The sequence below is a fragment of the Chrysochloris asiatica genome, unplaced genomic scaffold (assembly GCF_000296735.1).
Source record: "Chrysochloris asiatica unplaced genomic scaffold, ChrAsi1.0 scaffold00009, whole genome shotgun sequence".
Classification (NCBI taxonomy): Eukaryota; Metazoa; Chordata; class Mammalia; order Afrosoricida; family Chrysochloridae; genus Chrysochloris; species Chrysochloris asiatica.
This window is the reverse complement of record NW_006408527.1, coordinates 30,048,308-30,068,454: the sequence shown is the minus strand read 5'-3', so window position 1 is coordinate 30,068,454 and position 20,147 is coordinate 30,048,308. Positions and strand designations below refer to the sequence as shown.

The 20,147-nt window shown below is 37.6% G+C and overlaps 1 protein-coding gene across 1 annotated transcript in view; it reads right to left on the bottom strand.

Moving 5' to 3' along the window:
- KCNT2 (potassium channel, subfamily T, member 2) overlaps nt 1-20,147 on the bottom strand; it is a 728,083-nt gene that overhangs the window by 525,511 nt on the left and 182,425 nt on the right. The window contains exons 2-3 of the mRNA XM_006834237.1: nt 6,338-6,417; nt 3,173-3,272 (exon numbers count right to left, since the gene is read on the bottom strand). Of these exons, the coding sequence (XP_006834300.1) occupies nt 3,173-3,272; nt 6,338-6,417 (180 nt within the window). The remainder of the gene's footprint in view (nt 1-3,172; nt 3,273-6,337; nt 6,418-20,147) is intronic.

The window sequence follows — 20,147 nt, the reverse complement described above, 5'->3', positions numbered from 1 at the left end:
ACAGCGCCACACCGAGGGTGTAAATCTTTACGGGAGTAGAAAGCCTCATCTTTCTCCCGCGGAGCGGCTGGTAGTTTCGAACCGCTGACCTCAAGGTTCGCAGCCCGATTCGTAACCACTACGCTACCAGAGCTCCTTACCAGAGCTCATTAAGTACTATCAAATCGATGAAGTCTCATAATGACCCTGTCTAGCATTTCTGGCTCCTCAAATCGTGTGACAGCAGAAAGCCTCCTCTTTCTCCCACTGAGCAGCACGTGGGTTTGAACTGCCTACCTTGTGGTGCAGTCACAGGTTTATTGTATGTAGCCACCACATCCCCTATCTGTAATTGCGATTGTAAATTGTTGTTGCTAAATATCATCTAGTTGACTCTGACTCACAGTAACCAAGGAGTGGCTGGTGAGTTTGAACTACATACCTTGCAGTTCAAACCAATCTTTTGGTCCAGTCCTTATCCTACAGCACCATACCAGGACTCCTGTCTATAATTACAGCTTATTAAGTAGATACTATTTATATATCTATCAAATCAGTACACTATAAAACTCCAATTTTTAATATTTAACTCATTTTCAAACCCTTTAGTAAACATGGAACCATTTTCACTATCTAAATAAGCTGAAAAATAATCATTTAAATACATATTATAACTTAACATTACATTTTACTCTTAAATTTTCATTAAAAAAATGTCTAAGGCAAACATTTACATGAAAAAAAAATGTACATAAACCAGCCATCAAATTTAAGTATTCAACTTTGCAAACTGAATTTAGGACCCTGGACAGGGGTCCAGCATGATGATTATATAAAAAGTATTCAAGCCATTACTTGCACAGTCCTCTTCTCTCCTGCATACAGCAAGCAAAACATAAAGCTTAAAAAGGAAAGTTCATAATGAATAGTAATTCAATTTTATAAAAGCAACATGATAATAAATGGGGGAAAAAAGCTATTTGATTCAAACAAGAAAAACAACTGCACAGACTAAGACTGAGACTTCAGATAGCTGGAATTTCAATATGTGCTGGAGTGTTTCCATTCGAGAGAAATGGCTCAAGCATAACTTAAAATACCTACAAAACTGGCACAGTAGAGTGAAACCATTTGCAACTGCATATGACTAAGAACAGAAAAGCTTTCAGGTTTGTTTTAAGAAACTAACCCATTTTATACAACTATTATTTATGGAGTCCTAGTGTGGTGCTGGAGGATAATCACTGGACTGCTAATCCAAAGGCTGGTGGTTCAAACCCACTGGCCACTCTATAGGAAACTATACAGGGTTGCTATGAGTCAAAACCAACTCAATGGCACTTAACAAAAACAACAACAAATGACATGCATAACTATGTTCATTGATGCACTATCCACAGTAACTAAAAGGTGTTCAACAACAGGTAAATGGTACAGAAAAATGTGATACATATATACAACACAATATTACTAAGTTTTCATGATAAAAGAAGTCCTGCCATATGCTATATGGATGAACCTCAAAAGATTATACTGACTAAACCCGATCAATCACAAAAAGACAATGTATTAAATGACACTGAATTTCACTTATATGAAATGACAAGAATGGGTAAATGTATAGAGAGCAATAGTTTTTAGTGCTGTCAGACATAAGGGAGAGAGGGCTTTGATTTCTGGGAAATAGTGAATTTTTATTTATGGTGATGGGAAAACTGATGCTGCCTAGAGTTAATGGTTACACACTTGACAAATGTAACTGGTATCACTAAGATGTACACCAGATAAAGGACAAATTAAGAAAAGGACCATCAAAATTAAAATAATAATAAATTACAAGAGAGGTAGCAATTGTTGATATTACTAAGACCCAGCCAGGATCAGACATTGTTTCGTTCTGCTGTGCATGGGGTCACTATGAGTCGGTTGTGACTCGATGGCACCTGATAACAACATCAACAACAACAACTAAGGCCTAACTAACACCTCCTGAGATGAGTTCTATTGATCTAAATGTTTAGGGTCATGATTTTGAGGGCCTGACTAGCCTACTTCCCCAATGTTGTTTTTTTAAGTCTCTAAGGAGCTCTGGTAGCACAGTGGTTATGAGTTGGGCTGCAAACCTCAAGGTCAGCAGTTCAAAACTACCAGCGGTTCCACGGGAGAAAGATGAGGCTTTCTGCTCCCGTAAAGATTTACAGCCTCGGAAACCCTATCCAGGGTCGCTATGGGTTGGAACTGACTCAACGGCACTTAACAACAACAGCAACAATATAGTAAATCTAATGCAGTAAGTAATGTCTGCAGTATTAAAGGCTAACAAGTGACCATGCAAGAAACAAATGATTTCTATTCTCCTGTGACAGCAGAGGAAGGAAACCCAGGAATTGCAGAAGGAAATAGACGGCAGGTCTAATTGACTCCAGGAACTATCTCATGTGCCATGAGACCCGAAGAACTGGATGGTGTCAGATATCAACTACTAAACACTTTGATACACTTTCCAGTAAATGGACTGTGATAAAAATGAGGGGAAATATGGAACAGAATTTCAAATTCTTATAGAGACTAGATTTAGAGAAGCCATTGAGACAGGAGAAACTGTCAATCTATTGTCCAGAGATAATCTTTAAGACTTGGACCAAATCTATCTCATGAAGTCATCTTTAAAATAAACAACAGTTTAGCTCAACTAGTAAAGAATGTTTGCCTTGAGCACTGTGCTTTTTAAAAAAAAAAAAAATCTATATGAGACGAAATTGACACAGTAACCCTAAAAAACAAAGTAGAAGTTTTAGAAACAAAAAGTCAAAGTTAATGTGGTGAAACAATAGGAGTAGGGATAGCAACCATGACGATACAATTTATGGAGAATGAAGAATAGGTATGTAAATTTTGTTTGTATATTTTTACCAAAAATTACTTAGTATACTTTGATTAGCAAAAAAGATTTATATGGGTTGGTGTCCAGTATTATTATGCATAAATGATATGCATTAAAAGAGAGAGATGTTTACAGAGAAGCTACAAGGATTGCATTCATATATTGTGTGTGATTTGCATCAACTTAATTTGTGACAAATACGTAAAACATCTTTAAAATATGAATTCTATATAGCACAGTTAAAAAAACTGTAATACAATTCAAAGTAAGCAGTGGATAACTGGTAAAGATGAAATAAAGATACCTTACCATTCATTTCCTTGTGATGGATTTTCTAGTAGCACTCTGATTATATATAATAAGCAGCTTAATAATTTGAGAGAAAAATTGAACAGTCGTATTCTTAAACCTTTAAACAAATAACAAAAGTGTGATTTTCATTTTGAACTCAGTTCACAAAAGATTAAAAAGAATTGTCAAAAATATCATCTTTATGCACAGCACTTAAATCACATTTAGAAAGTACAATACTATAATTGTCTCAACTCTCTGAAGCTCTAGGTAGCTGAATTTTAATTAGCTGAATATTAAAACAAAGAGTAAGTTGGATAGAATACATGAACTTCAAATGACAGCAAATATTATACACCATGAGTAATTTTTTTGCATTCAGACGCCATAAAATTCATGCCCAGTAAATTATGTTTAAAATTTTAAGTATTCATGAATATGTAAATCAATTTCAGCTTGCTAGAAAAATTAGCTGTAACAAATTCACAAGATAAGTTATAAATATTGTACCTTCAGCATACTGTGTAGATTTTATTATAAAGAGAGCATGACAGCATATGCTAAGAAACACAAACGCACACACACTCAGACAGAAACATGCACCTAGAAACACACAGGTTGTGTTTTCTCCCATTTGGAGCTGGAACAGTTAATCATTGCTTTTCAGTCTAAAATAAGTACAATGAAATTTTAAAATCCATTGTATTTTAACTGTGTAAGTCACAGTTAACTACCCTATAATTCTTCATCATGACAAAGAAGAGCAATTATGATGAAGCAAAACATGCTTAATGTCTGAATAATAAAAGTATTATCCTTTCTATAAGATGGTGTCTGAATCATGGAGTCCTGGTGTGGCACTGTAGGATAAGCACTGGACTGGTACTCACAAGTTCAGCAATTCAAGTTCACCAGCCACTCATCAGAAGTCCTAGACAGGGTCGACATGAGTCAGGAGACCTCTTAACAGCAACAAAATCTGATTCAGGCATTATGAATTAAATTTTTGAGGAAGGCCTTCTCAAGATTATTTCTTAATAAAACCTGGAAATGCAATACCAATTTTTTTAAACAAACTTTTTCAGCTTTATGTGAGTGTTCTTGGAATAACATTTCTGAATAGCAAAAGGTTAAAGCTTTTTAATCATGTGTTTATTTTTTGATGTTTCCTTTTTAAAATGCCACATACATTTTATGGGTGAATTTTTTGTAGTCTTTGAAATGAGTAATAAGATTGCCCTGGGTTTATAAAACTGGTTTCCTCAAATGACTGCTTAGTCCAAGCTGCTGGCAAATGAAGTATAAAACAACGCATTTGACTTTTCTGGTCTGGAGCGATCTTATTATTAGCATTGAAATCAAGAAAAAGATTAGATGATGTGACCCATTTGTTATTATCGTTGTTGTTAAGTGCCCTTGAGTCGCTTCCAAATATAGCAACCACATGTAGGATTTTTAAGGAGCTGCTGATGGGTTTGTACTACTGATCTTCCAGTTAGCAGTCTGGTGCTTATCCTAGAGTGCCACACCAGGAGTTCATCATGTAATATCTATTGGTGTGGCTTCCTTGACAATTTTAACCACACAGGTTTGAAAGGCATTATTCCCAGCCTTACCGCCAAAGCTAGTATGACACTGAGAATCTCTAACCAGTCTACTTTAAATATTGATATATCTCCTATGGCAAGTATTTGGATGCCTTCTCACAATTCAGCCTTGTCGTTTTGAACCTTACAGAAATCCCCAAAAGGATTAGGGGTTAAAATGGACAGAACTGAAAATTTATACCAATCAAAGGCAGACCTCGCCATTGTTTGTTGACTTTTTAAGCAGAAATTACATGCAAAGTTACATACTGGTTTACTATATGTGTTTTAATACATGATAATATGTACACAGTAAGTATCACTAGCACTTCAATCTTGAACAGATTTAGGAGGGCTGTGACTAGCCAAGTGCCAATGTTCCCCAAACATGTTTGATGATGGGACGTTTCAAGACTCCGTCTTGTCCTGTTGTTGTTTTTAGGTGCCTTGAGTCGATTGCAATGCATAGTAATACAGGCTAAAACTGCCGACCTTGTGGTTAGCAGTCCAGCACAGCATCCTACATAGCCACCATGCTCTTACAAATTTTAAATGTGCAGGGAAGGATACTCAGAATCTGTGTATTTCAGAGCACCCTAAATGTTTATCATTATTAGGCATGATTGGGAACCACTGAACTCTACCACTAAATTACTAATATCTCCATTTGTGGTGAGTTAGTATTGCCAAAGCCTTTTCCAAACAAGAAACTTTAGTTGGACTTACAATAAAATGTAAGAACTCCTCATTTAAAGTTTTCCTTTAATGTTTCAATCAACACAGTCAGTAAACTACTCAAAACTCTATTTATTAGTGTGGAATTTGTGGTATTAAAAATGTTCAAGAGACTTTAACATCACCAATTGTAGCTTGTAGTTGTTGTTATGTGCATTGGAGTCGGTTCCGACTCATAGCGTTTCGGGAGCAAAATGCCTTTTTTTTCTCCTGTGGAACAGCTGGTAGTTTCGAACTGCTGACCTTGTCGTTCACAGCCCAATGCGTAACCACTATGCTACTAGAGCTCCATGTAGCTTATCTAAAATATTGCTGCCTGGCAGATGAGATTAGCAATTATATTGTCTTTATAAAGGGGCTCTGGTGGCACAATAGTTAAGCGCTCAGCTCCTAACCTAAAGATCAGAATTTCAAACTCATGAGGGATTCCACAAGAGGAAAAACCTGGCGAACTACTCCAATAAACATTGTTGTTGTTATTATGTGGCGTGGAGTAGTTTCCGACGCATAGCGACCCTGTACAGCGTTTCCGAGGCCGTAAATCTTTACCGGAGCAGAAAGCCTCCTCTTTATCCTGCAGAGCAGCTGGTAGTTGCGAACTACTGACCTTGCAGTTCGCAGTCCAATTTGTAACCACTACGCTACCAGAGCTCCTTCCAATAAAGATTACAGCCTAGGAAATCCTATGGGCAGTTTCTAGTCTGTGACATGAAGTTTCTATGAGTCAGAAAGGAATCCAAGGTGCAGAACAGCATTGCCTTTATATAAAAAGTATTTTACAAAAAGATTGCATGGCAGGAATGTTTTGAAGTAAACATATATTTAGAGCACGTAGAGAAAGGGGATGGAATTAATGACTTACTTGATCTCTGGTTTTTAATGAAAAATAACTTTAGTCTCTCTTTAAATGTGTTTTCATTCATATAGAATTCAACTTGTACCCTGCAAATAGAAAAAAAAATATATTTATATGAATTTATGTGAGTTTCACATATCGTTTTTATAAAAATCATTAGATATAAACTAATTTTGAAATCTTATGTCTGTAATATAAATCATAAAAAATAAAAGTAAATTATTTTATTGAGTATGTTAAGTGAATTCCATACCACAGATAATGAAAATTGAGCAACACACTCATTGGTTGGAGAGAAGCAATTGTTGTCTATTTTTTTAAAAATATAGTCATTTAAAATATCCCAAAACACCATATATATGAACCAGTAAAGGTGAAATTCATACAATGTTAAAGTAACCACCATTTTTGTTGTTGTGAAGTGCCATCAAGTCAGTTTTAACCCATAGTGACCCTGTATAGGGTTTCCGAGGAGAAAGTACTGAGCTTGAACCGCTGACCTTGCGATTCAAGCTGACTTTGCAATCCAATTCATCCACAGTGCCACACCAGGACACCAAAAGTTATAAAGCAGATAATTCAATAAAGGGACTTAATTTTACATATTTAATTCACTATAAAATAATATCAAGAGTCTAAAAATTCAATATCATTCTAATAAATATATTTTTGTTTTTGCTAAACAGTTTAGGAATCTATTTCCCATGTAATGGGGGCATAGTTAATATTTTCAAAATAATTATTTAAAAAGCATGCATAATGACTTGTTAATAATCGTCATATGGGATTTTATTAATCAAAGAGTTTATAATGCATTTATTATAAGTTAGAATTCCACAAAGAAGTAAGAAAGCATTTTGTTTAAATAAATAACAAAGATTTCATTTGGCGCTATAGGATGAGCACTGGACAGCAAGGTTGGCTTGAACTACAAATTTGGGGGTTTAAATTCAATAGTTGGTCCTCAGAAACCCTATGCAGGGTCACTACGAGTCAATACCTACTAGATGGCACATAACAAAAATAATACCAAAAAATGTTGATGATATAATGTGCTGCTTTATTATTTTATTTTGTTTTGCAAAAGCACATAAGTGAGAGAAAAGTGAGTGAAAAAATAATTGGCATGTCAGTACTTGTGTATTAGAGAAATACTTTACTATCCTATTATTCTATTATCTCTCAATATGTTTTATAATAAATAAGGTAGCAAGTCATTTTAAACCAGTTTCATGCCACAAAAGTAAAAGGGTTTTATTTTCAATTGATTGCAACCCAAGTTTTATCTGTTAAAACTTCTAAAAAAAACTTGAATGTTCTCCAATTTTATTGCTTAACACTTAAAATATTTCTAACCACAGACAATTCAAACTCATTTGTATCATTTACTCATTAACTTTTTCTCTTTTTTTTAAAACCTGGTATAAAATAAACAGAAAGAAATCAAGAGTCTCTTTATGTATTCACTACTTCAGAAAGAAACTACAAAATTACAATATCTTTCAGAAGAACACATGTCTTTGTGGATGTGCCTACAAAATATATACACAAACCTAAACACATAAACTACTAACGTATGTGTACTCACATGCACATATAAAACTCTATTAGTATCAATACATTTGTTGTTGTTGTTGTTAAGTGCCGTCGAGTCGGTTCCGACCCATAGCGACCCTGTACAGGGTTTCCGAGGGTGTAAATCTTTACGGGAGTAGAAAGCCTCATCTTTCTCCCGCGGTGCGGCTGGTAGTTTCGAACCGCTGAGCTTATGGTTCACAGCCCGATTCGTAAGCACTACGCTACCAGAGCTCCTTACATTAGGTACCCAAAATGGGCGCAGGGGGAGCTACAAAGGCAAGATGTGACTGGCTTACAAGCTTTCAAGAGGGAGCTTAGTTCCAGAGGGGGTGGGGGAAGGTAGACTTTCCACTGAGTCATTTCCAACTGCTGGGACAGGGCTGATGAAAGCAGGTAGGAATAGGACTCTTGTGGTACAATAGTGAATAATTGCTATCAGGACTGACTGCGAGGGTCAGAAATGTAAAAGTAGATGTTTTGTAACAACAATGTCTTTGAAAACTATCATTGGATCTGTTTCCCTTGTTTATCAAATGAAAAGTCAGTTTATCTTAAATATTATAAGAATGAGTCAAAAATTATCCACACTTTGCCTGTATAATTTATGTAATCAACTTTTAGAAAAGACAAAAACATCATTTTTTTACATAATTTCCTTGCTTTTCAATACTCTTTGTCCATCTGTCAAAAAACTTCCATATTCCCTTATTAAAATGATTTAGACTGAGCTATGAATCACGAATGCACCGCTGTCATCACTCTTTATCTCAGGTACTTTGGATATGTTATCAGAAGGAACCAGTCCCTGGAGACGTACATCACACTTGGTAAAGTAAAAGGCCAGCAAAAAAGAGGTAGCTCATCAATGAGATGAAAAGAAACTCTAAGTGTACCAATAGGATCAAACATACACATGATTGTGAAGACTGCACAGGATCAGAGAGTTCTTCCATCTGTTGTACATAAGGTCACTATGAGTCAGAACTGACTCAATGGCACATAACAATGTTTCCCCCTATTTTTCTAGTCATTTCCTCCAATATGTAAGAATTTCTTTATCTCATTCATAGAGTAAGTCAATTAGAATGTAAACCTGAGTTTTGCTCATCATCAGATTTCTGGCATCTTCCTTAGTACTTAGGATGTGTTAGGCACTGTGATAGTTAAGGTTTTGTGTCAATTTAACTGGCTGGGATTCCCAGTGGTTTGGCAATTGAGATGTGGTCATCTCCATGTTAAAACCCGCTACAGGCATAGCTAGCTTTTTGATAACTGACAATGAGCAGGCGTATTTAACACTATGATAAGTGGCTATGAGCTGCCAATTCAACTGAAAGGATGGTTCCTTGGGAGTGTGGCCCACTCCCAGTATACTAGGCACAAAGGAAAAGCTTGCTCTCGTTTCCACCTGTGACTCTACAATTATGAGCCATTTCCATCTATCCCTCTCTTAAACATATGTAAGTGTTACTGTTTTGCTTCTCTAGAGTAACCAGCCTAAGACATGTGGTACCAGAAGTGGGATTCTAGAGAAACAAAATCACAAGCATCAGTTTTCCAAATTGGTTCTCAAGCTGGACTAATTTTAAAGACACTGATAACTCTGCCTTACTAGTAAAAAAGGATATGAAGTGGAGGCATGTCTGAACTCCACTTCATAGAAATCATATTGGGCTGAATTTGAGTTTGGTTCTCTTTCCCCTTGTGAAGTCAGAGGGAGTCAGACATGGTTCAGCAATGCTTTTTGCACTTAGTTAGCATCAGGAGTAGAATTCACGGCAATGGCTACAGATTCATGGAAGCATGAAGCTTTGTAAGAGAAAGAACTAAGGGAGATGGGAAGTGAAACATTTGATTTTTACAGTTATTTTGGTTTTGTTATTTCATCTGCTATTGTTATTTTATCTCTTTCAATCTTTGTAAGAGATAAAATGCATAAGCTGAGGGGCATAAAGCAGCTTCTGGAGTTATACAAAGCAGATGTCATGCCGGTTAAACATGGCTGATGTTGTTGTTGTCAGGTGCCATCGAGTCGGAACTGACTCATAGCGACCCCATGCACAGCAGAAAGAAACAATGTCCGATCCTGGGCCAACCCCACTACCGCTGCCACATTTGATGCCATCAATGATGCCAACTGGCCGATCCATCTCGTTGGGGGTCTTCCTCTTTTTCTTTGACCCTCCATCTTACCCAGCATGACATCCTTCTCCAGCTACTGTTCCCTCCTGACAATATGTCCAAAGTATGAGAGATGAAGCTTAGCCATCCTGACCTCCAAGGAGCACTCTGGCTGCACTTCTTCCAAAACAGATCTATTGGTTCTTTTGGCAGTCCAAAACATGGCTGATAGGAGACCAGAATCTTCTGGATCCACCTGCGAGGCCCAAGGCCATATGCATATGAGTGGGGTTGGTCCAAGAGTGAAGAAAATATTGAACTTGAGTGTTTTTAAAAGTTTTTGTAGTTGACCACCTAATGGATATTTGTTTCTTATGCCCAGTATTATAAAATAAATGTACATATGTTATGGAAATGAATATTGGGAATTATTACAGAGCGCTTGTAAGCCTGTCTTCAACTTATACTTGATTGGATTTGCTAAAAGAGGAGTTAAAATTTACCCAGAAAATATAGGCTTCTTGTTTTAAGCCTTAATAGCATATGGGGTCTTAGGTAGAATCCTGAACTCCCACCCAGAATGATTAGAGTTGGAACATTTGCATGTGAAAACACACGCAGACCAAGCAAAAATTACTGAGAGAAAAGGAGATTCATGGCTGAAACAAAACACCTGCAGAAAACAGTGGACTTTTTGGCATTTTGAGTTTCAATCAAGAGGTTTGCTTTGGAGGCATCAATGCTAGAAAAGTCTGTGCCCATTAGAGAAAACACCCTTCCAGGACTGAAAGTTAAAGGGAGCTGGTGAGGAGTAGTAAGCTTGCTGGTGACTCACCAGGGGCTACTTCTTGAGAGCAAATGAGGGAAATGCAGCAAAGAAGAAATGGGCTGAGTTTGGCTATCTTTCATTGGAACCTGTTTATCTTGAGAAGAGAAAGAAGAGGAAGGGCTAACTAGTCTTAAGTTTAGGAATTTGTGTAAATTCCTGACACTATGGGCACTAATACTATCAATCTTAATACAATCAAGATGTTGTCTCCCAAGATGGCGGCCCCTGGAACAGCTGAGTGTCTTGATCCAGAATACAATGGATTTCTGAATTCCCTTCAAATTCCCTAGCTGTAAACCCTTCAATCCTCCAAACATAGCTTTATATTTGTTTCAAAGTTCCAACACTGTCTCTTGAGCCTTCTTGGCCCGGTGCTCTGTGTTGTTGTTGATCAAGCTCTGACGGAACTTAGGATTTAATTTTTGGCTTATTTCCTTTTTTTGTCTGCTTGTCCTGTCCCACAATCCCCATTCAGGCCTTTTTTCTAGTGGTAAACAGTTCAGGGCCGGCTGTGGCTGTTTGGTTTTAATTGGAAACTGTCTCTTTAAATTTCGAGAAGATCTGTGTGCATGCGTAGTAGAACCCTCCGAGGGTGGGGCTGGTGTGCCCACTCACTCAATCACCCCTATAAGTCACCAGAATGGAGGTGCACAGACAGCAAGGAACCAATGAACAGCTACCAAAAGAAAAGAATGTCCACACCTTTATCTCTGCAATTCTGCCAGGCGTCTGTGGCAACTCCGATCCTTCCCCCATGTGCTCCTGGAGAAGCTGAGCATCCTGGGCTAGAAAGCAATAGATTTCTTGCTTCTGCCACAAATTTCCCCAGCTGTGAGCCTTCCAAACTTCTAAGTTTATATTCCTTTATATGTGGTTCAGAGTTCTGGGACCATCCCCTGAGCCTGCTTGGTTGGGTATTATGTGTTGTTGCCGCCAAGGCTTTCAATTGTGTGGATCATGACAAGCTATGGACAACATTGAGAAGTATAAGTATTCCAGAACACTTAATTGTACTTCTGAGGAATCTGTACCTGGAACAAGAGGCAGTTGTTCGAAAAGAGCATGGGAACACTAAATGTTTTAAAATTGGGAAAGGTATGCGACAAGGTTGTATTCTTTCACCATACTTATTCAACCTGTATGCTGAGGAAATAATACGAGAAGCTGGGTTCTATGAAGAAAAACATGGCATCAGGATTGGAGGAATACTCATTAACAACCTGCGATATGCTGATGATACAACCTTGTTTGCTGAAAGTGAAGAGGACTTGAAACATTTACTGATGAATATCAAAGAACACAGCCTTTGGTATGGGTAGCATCTCAATGTCAGAAAAACAAAAATCCTCACTACTGGACCAATAAACAACATTCTTATCAATGGAGAAAAGATTGAAGTTGTGAAGGACTTCGTTCTTCTTGGATCAACTGTCAACACTCATGGAAGCAGCTGTCAAGAGATCAGACGACGTATTGCATTGGACAATTCTGCTGCACAGGAACTTTTTGAAGTGTTGAAGAGCAGAGATGTCAGCTTAAGGACTAAGGTGCGCCTGACCCAAGCCATGGTATTTTCAATAACCTCATATGGATGTGAAAGCTGGACAGTGAATAAGGAAGACCGTAGAAGAATTGATGCCTTTGAGTTGTGGTATTGGAGGAGAATACTGAAAGTGCCATGGACTGTCAAAAGAACCAATAAATCTATTTTGGAAGAAGTGCAGCCAGAGTGCTCCTTGGAGGCCAGGATGGCTAAGCTTCGTCTGTCATACTTTGGACATCAACATGGGAACACTCACTGGAGAAGGATGTAATGCTGGGTAAGATGGAGGGTCAGAGAAAAAGAGGAAGACCCCCAACGAGATGGATCAGCCAGGTGGCATCACTGATGGTGTCAAGTGTGACAGCGGTAGTGAGGTTGGCCCAGGATTGGGCATTGTTTAGTTCTGCTGTGCATGGGGTCGCTATGAATCGGTGCCAACTCAATGGAACCTGACAACAACGACAACAACAACAACAACATGGGCAATAACAAAGCCCCTATAGTCTAGGGCTGAGAGTGAAGGTGCCATGTGGTCTGCAGTGAAATGAGGTATGTGGAAATGCCCAAACTTGCAGCTAGTGCCAATTTGACCCAGCTTTAATGACTAGGACTAAGTTGTCCAGAATTTGACCACATGAAGAGAAAGATGTTTGATACTGCGAGCAAGTAAAACTTGCAACAATTTGATGGACTGGATTTTTGCTTATGGATGCAGTGGCTCCGAATTCCAGCCAGAATGGAAGATTCTTCAAATCACGGAACAAACAACCTCAGTGTACTGGGTTGATTGTTGTTCTTGTTAGGTGCCATTGAGTCATCACTGACTCATAGCAAACTTACGCACATCAGAACGAAACACTGCCAAGTTCCAGGCTAGCATCACAAGGGTGCTATGCCTGAGGCCAGTGATGGGACAATCCATCAAGTCGGGGGTCATTCTCCTTTAATCTAATCCACCACTTCACCAAGAATGATGTCCTTCTCCAGGGACTGGTCACTCCTGATAATATGTCCGAAGTATGAGAGAAAGTCTGGCCATCCTGGCTTCCAAAGAGCATTTTGGCTGTACTTCATCCAACACACATCTGTTTGTTATTATGAACTCCATGGTATGATGCTGTGGGCTAATGCACTCGACTACAAAATCAGTTTAAACATCAACAGCAGTTCACACTCACCAGTCGCTCCTCAGAAACCCAACACTGTGTCACTATGTGTGAGAACCAACTCGACAGTACTTAACAACAACAAATTTATTTTCAGGACTATTAGTATGGCACTGTAGAATCAGCACTGTATTATGAACCACAAGGTAAGCAGTTCAAACCCACCAGCTGCTCCTTAGAAAATATACAGAGTCGCTATGAGTTAATAAAAACAACAACAAACAATACATTTATTTTCAGTTATTGAAACCTCACTTTCTTTAGCAGGCAATATCTTTTAAGAAAGCAGAGATTAATTCTGATAGCATCTGGCAGTCTCTGTATTTTAAAAAATAAAATTTAAATAATGTAATTTCTGAGAGACTATACCAGCTACCATATCGGACACAAATAAAAATAGGTAGGTAGATGGATAGGATGACAGATAGATATGGAGAAACAAGCTTTTACATATTTTTGTTTTTGTGTGCAACTATATGTATACATATTTCTGCATGTGATGCAATGGTAATGAGGAAATTATCTATAAATGTTAATCAGAAATTATCTTTTTTTATAAATAATGCTGAGAACCCCTCAAAAATTGTATTCACTATTCTGTCTCTCCTAGGTAATCTCAACTTGCAGGTAGATGGAAATACACAACCCTTTGGTTTCCATGGTAAAACACATTAAAATCCACCCAAGAGTACTTTTGTATTCAAGTCTCTATTCAGTGAGAAAACTTATGTCCTTATGTGCAGTGTTCATTTGCAAGACCTACTTCTGAACTTCCATAATTACTTTATGTAAAATAATTAAATTTTAGTAATCTCAATTTGACTTAAAGCTGAACCTGGGAAATAAAAGATAAAGAAAACTAGTACAAAGATTCATATTTTCCATCTTTATATGGAAAGAAACTTCTACCTCTTTGTGACCCATCATTAAAAAGATAAAGAAAAAGATTTCCAAAAACTGGATTGTCTTTCTTTTTATTCTCTTAAGTATACAATTGTTGTTTTTAAGTATCATCGTGTCAGTTTTGATTCAGAGCAACCCTGTATAGCGTTTCTGAGGAATGGCTGGTGAGTTTGAAGACCCTGCAGTTCAAACAAACTTTGAAGTCCAGTGCTTATCCTACAGTGCCACAGAAGGGAAGCATATATACAACACATCACTTGTTGTTGTTGTTTAGTGCTGCCAGTTGGTTGTGACTCATAGCAACCCTGTACAGGTTTTCTGAAGCTCTAAAGCTTTGTGAGAGCAGAAAACCTTATCTTTCTCCCATGGAGTGGCTGGTGAACGCGAACTGCCAACCTTGCAGTTAGCCGTCCATTGCTTATTGTACAGAGCCACCAGGATTCCCTGCAGTGCATGAAACACTTTGTATTTCACACTTCAAACTGGAAAATGCTTTCTTTCCACTGCTGCATAAGATTATAAATGAACCCTCCAAGTCATTGCTTTCATTTTGTATCTCATAAGGAGAAGTGGGAATTCAGTCACAGACACTGCTCACTGGAGAACAGAGGATGATGTACCTGGTTAGGAGAGCTGGAGGAAGAGGTGTTGTCAACAATAACAGTGTTACAATTGTTAAAACTACTTGCATTTTTTTAACACTTTGATGTCTTATAATAAATATCAGATCATGTAAACTCCACTAATACTAATACCTTGGAAAATACATGTTGAGACACATATGCACAGTGAACCCTAAACCCACCTTAGTCAACCTGACTATATCAATTTGACCTAATTGATTGTTCCACAATGTAAAACAGCAGATAACTTTATTACTTATTTAGAAAATTACTACAGATCAATTTATGGGAAACAGTCTATTCATTTTAGCAAACAATTCACTTATCAAACAATATTTATTGAGACTTGCTTAAATTTTCTCTTCAGTAAATAACTGTCCATGTCCTTTATTTATTTTTAACCTGGGTTGTTTATCTTCTTATTGTTGAGTTGTTGACATTTTCTATGTATTTTTGAGATTCGATATGTCATTTGAGAAGATTTTTTCCTATTGATAGTCTTTTTTACTCTTCTTATGATGTCTTTTGATGTACATAAGTGCTTAGTATTTTAGATCCAATTATGAATTTGTCCTATATTTCTGCATTCACACCTATGATTTCAGCCTTTTTTTTTTTTTTTTTAATATTAGGTTGCATAGTTTCCTTTTGCAGTTCTCATTCAAGAACTGTATAGTTTTTTTGGGGGGTGGCTATAAAGGCATTAAGTAACTGGCTTACAAATTTTCAAGAAAAAGTTTAGTTTCAGAGTGTGTGGGGGGAAGTAGAATCCCCACTGAATGGTTTTCACCTTGTCTGGACAGGTCTGGTGAAAGGAGATGGGGATAACATTTTTATGATTCAATAATGAGTAACTATTATCACTAACTGCGACTGTCACAACTGTAAAGGTAGAAGTTTTGCAACAAAAAGGGGTTAGCAGTTACTCTTACAGTCCAGGAACAGAGGACCCTAGGACCAGTAAGGGAGAAGAGCATGAGTGGAATGTGAGATCCTATCCAGAGAAGAAGAGACACCAGAGATGAAGGCAGTGATGAGGACATGGAGAGATACAGTAGCTGAGAACCCTAGACTCATGGAAAGAGAAAGGCTGTGTGCTGGCAGGCTTACAGAATGTGCCCTTTGGTTGTTTAAATGATTATATATCCCTGAGTGTTTTTGTGTACATCAAAACAAAAACAAAAACAAAAACACAACAACCCAGAGGGAATAGAAGCAAATACTGTTGGATGATGAATGGAGGAGGGTGTAATCATTGCAGTGATCTGAGGAATGTAAAACTGATGTTCTCCCATGTAAATGATCACTCAATTCAAAATAAAAATTAAAAAAAGAAATTAGTCAATCACAAGAGAACAAATATTGTATCAGAGACTATTGTAAAAACTCAAGAAAAGGTTTTCATGCTAAAAGCAACATTCTTTGATGGTTCCCAAGGGTGAGAGGGAAGGGAAAGTAATTCATGGCTAGACAGGAGACACATGTGAGCTCAGGTGATGGGGAGGGAAATATGCAAGAAGAGGGTTGGCAGAAGGATGTTAAAGACAGCTAAAGCCACAGGGAAGTGTGCAAGAGTTTGAAGAGACAGAGATAAATTGTGTTATATATACACCCCTAGAATGGCAGTGTTCTGCGGATAAATACATGGGCAGAAACACAAGTGAAACAGGTACAGGAGCAAGAGCAGGAGTATACTTGCTCTCAGAGAAGGATTTGAAAGAGGATATTTGTACATGGTAGTTATGTTTATCATAAACACATCTATGAATGTGATAGGGCATGTTGCTGTTGTTAATTGCTACCAAAATTGTGCCACCTTATAGCGGGTTTCTGAGGATTGGCTGGTGAATTTAAACTGTGGTTCAAATCAACCTTGCTTTCCAGCATTTATCCTACAGTGCCATATCAAGACTCTATGATGGAGCATATAAGGAGCAAAATGATTAAAACTTCTTAGATATTTTCAAACATCTTAAGGCAATGAGTTACTGAGCCTGAGAGCTCAGGACTTTTGTGTCAGGGGACACCATGGTCAATTACTGTAACATAGTCCACAAAGACAATGACTATACCCTACTTTTTTGAATAGTATCTAGGATCTTAGAAGCTATTCAGTGGCTATCTAAGGTGCAATTATTGGTCTTTCTATGTGTGGAAGAAAGAAGAGTGATGAAAATTGAAGATGCTTGGAATCATCTAGTCCAATGGACCAATGGAGCAGATGAATATTAGTCACCATGACTCTAACGCCAGAAGAGTTAGGTAGTGTTTGGCTACCACTACCGACTAATGTGAAAGGGAACACATTAGAAGGTCCCAGGTAGAGTGGGAGACAATGTGGAACAAAACTCACAATTAAAACAAACAAACAAAAAAACCACAGTGGGGTTACTGTTGAGAAAGTGACAGAAAGAACTCAGACTATGGCCATGGCCACACATCAGATCTAGAACAGAACTCACACTCATGGCCCAATTTTCAACCAAGCTGTAGAAAGGTACATAGGTCAAGTAGTTTTCTTTCACTTTACTATGTACAAATTTCTTTCCCATCTAAAAATATCCTCTGTATGTTGTTGTTAAGTGCTGTTGAGTTGGTTCCAATCCATAGTGACCCTGTACAGGGTTTACGAGGCTATAAATCTTTACGGGAGCAGAAAGCCTCTTCTTTCTCCCACGGAACAGCAGGTAGTTTCTAACTGCTGACCTTAAGGTTCGCACCCTGATTTGTAACCACTACGCTACCAGAGCTCCTCTGTATACTGCTTCAAATTTCTTTCCCAGTTTAAAATACCCTCTTTATATTCCAAAGCACAATAATGTCATATTCCAAAGCACAATAAATCAAATTTTTAACGTATCCCTGCTGAAACATTGTTGAAGCTTACTAGCTTACTTTAGGGAGTTAGAATAATTTAGTTTTGTCATTAACAGGTTTTCTGATAACATATCAATTAGTTAAATAAGTCCTCCATAATGACTTTGTTTCTTTTTAATCAAAAATAGTACATATAGGCCTAAATCATTCTTTTTAACAGCTGCATATTATTTCACTATACAAACATGAATCACTTATTTAATAATCCCCTATTGGTAGATATTCAAGCTTGGTCTGTATTCATATTATGAATAATACTAGAGGAAGAATAATCTGTATACAAATACTAAATAATATGAAATCTAAATACATATAATTATTTTCAAATATATATATACCAGGAGCTCTGGTAATTTAGTGGTTACAAATCGGCTGCGAACCGTAAGGTCAGGAGTTAGAAACAACCAGCTGCTCCACAGGAGAAAGATGAGGCTTTCTGCTCCTGTAAAGATTTACAGCCTCGGAAACTCTGTTCAGGGTCATTATGGGTCGGAACCGACTAAATGGCACTTAAAATAACAACATAAATCTATATCTATATCTATATCTATCTATCTATCTATCTATCTATATGCACATGGAAAAAATACAGCAATACAAATATCTGGTTATATTTTCACCATTAAATAATCAAAGGGAAAAAATGCTCAATACACTTTCTCTAAATTTTTCAAGAAGATATACAATATAGTTAAAATAAGAAACCACTCACTGCAACCCAGAGTAATGTTTGTGATGATGTAAATCTTTGTAGAAATGGTCTCATCTTTTTCCCACAGTGTAGCTGTGCTCGAACCACTGACCTGGTGGCTCAGAGTCCAATGATTATCCAATACATCCATAGCACTCCAGAAAACGTTCTTTATACTAAAGAATAATTAATTCACTTCATTGTGTTTATAAGAAAAAAAAAGGGTTGGGAAATGCAGTCTGAGCTCTTCAGGTTTCCCAGTGAGGAAAGGAAGAAAATCTCTATGAAATTCAGCATCGTTCCAAAGATAATTCATGTGAGGTTGAGGTCAGACATGCCTCTACCTCTAACCTACCATATCAATTCTGTCACCAAAGATCACTCCTGCAAAACTTTCTACTTTTCAGATTGACTTGATAATTCTTTGCAACGGCCAGCCACACAGAATTCACAGACCATTATTCCATTGTGGGTTTCTTACGAAAGTCATTATTAGACGTCATCAAATTGGTACCTACTCATACCACCCATACGCACAAAAGAAACACCACCCAGTCCTGCGCCAACCTCACAATCATTGCCATACTCTAACCCATTGTTGCTGCCACTGTGCTAACCCATCTTCTAGTTGGTCTTCCTCTTTTGTCACTGACCTTCCACTTTACCAAACATGGTATCCTTCTCCATGCACTACTCCCTCCGGAAAATATGTCAGAAGTGTGAGAAATGAAGTTTGGCCATTCTAATTTCTAAGACGCATTCTGATGGTACTTTTTCCAACACAGACTTGTTTTTTTATTTAATAGTCCATTGTATTTTTCATAATCTCCTCCAACATCTTAACACAAATGTGTCAATTGATTCCTCTATCATCTTCCTTACTCACTGTCCAACTTTCATTTGCATATTAAGTAATTGAAAAATGCCATGGCTTCCTACAGGAGCACCTTAGTCTTCAAGGACGTCTTTACTCCTGAACATTTTAAATAGGTCTTGTGTATCAGTTTTCCAAATGCAATGCGTCCTTTGAAATCTTCACTGCTGCTTTCATGAGTGTTGATGTTTGATCCAAGCAAAATGAAGTCTTTGACAACTTCAATCTTTTCTCCATTTATATTTATTGTTGTACGTACTATCAAGTCAGTATTGACCCGTAGCGACCTTATGCACAGCAGAAAGAAACACTGCCCGATCCTGTGCCAACCTCAGTACTGTTGCCACACTTGAGTCCATTGATGCCTCCACTTGGCCAATCCATCTCGTTGGGGGTCATCCTCTTTTTTCTCTGACCCTCCACCTTACCAAACATGATATCCTTCTCCAGTGACTGGTCCCTCCTGACTTTATGTCTGAAGTATGACAGACGAAGTTTACCCATCTTGGCCTCCAAGGTTCACTCTGGCTGCACCTCTTCAATGTTCATGTGTTCCATTTCATTTTTGACAACTTTCAATTTTCCCAGATTCATACTTCGTACATTCCATG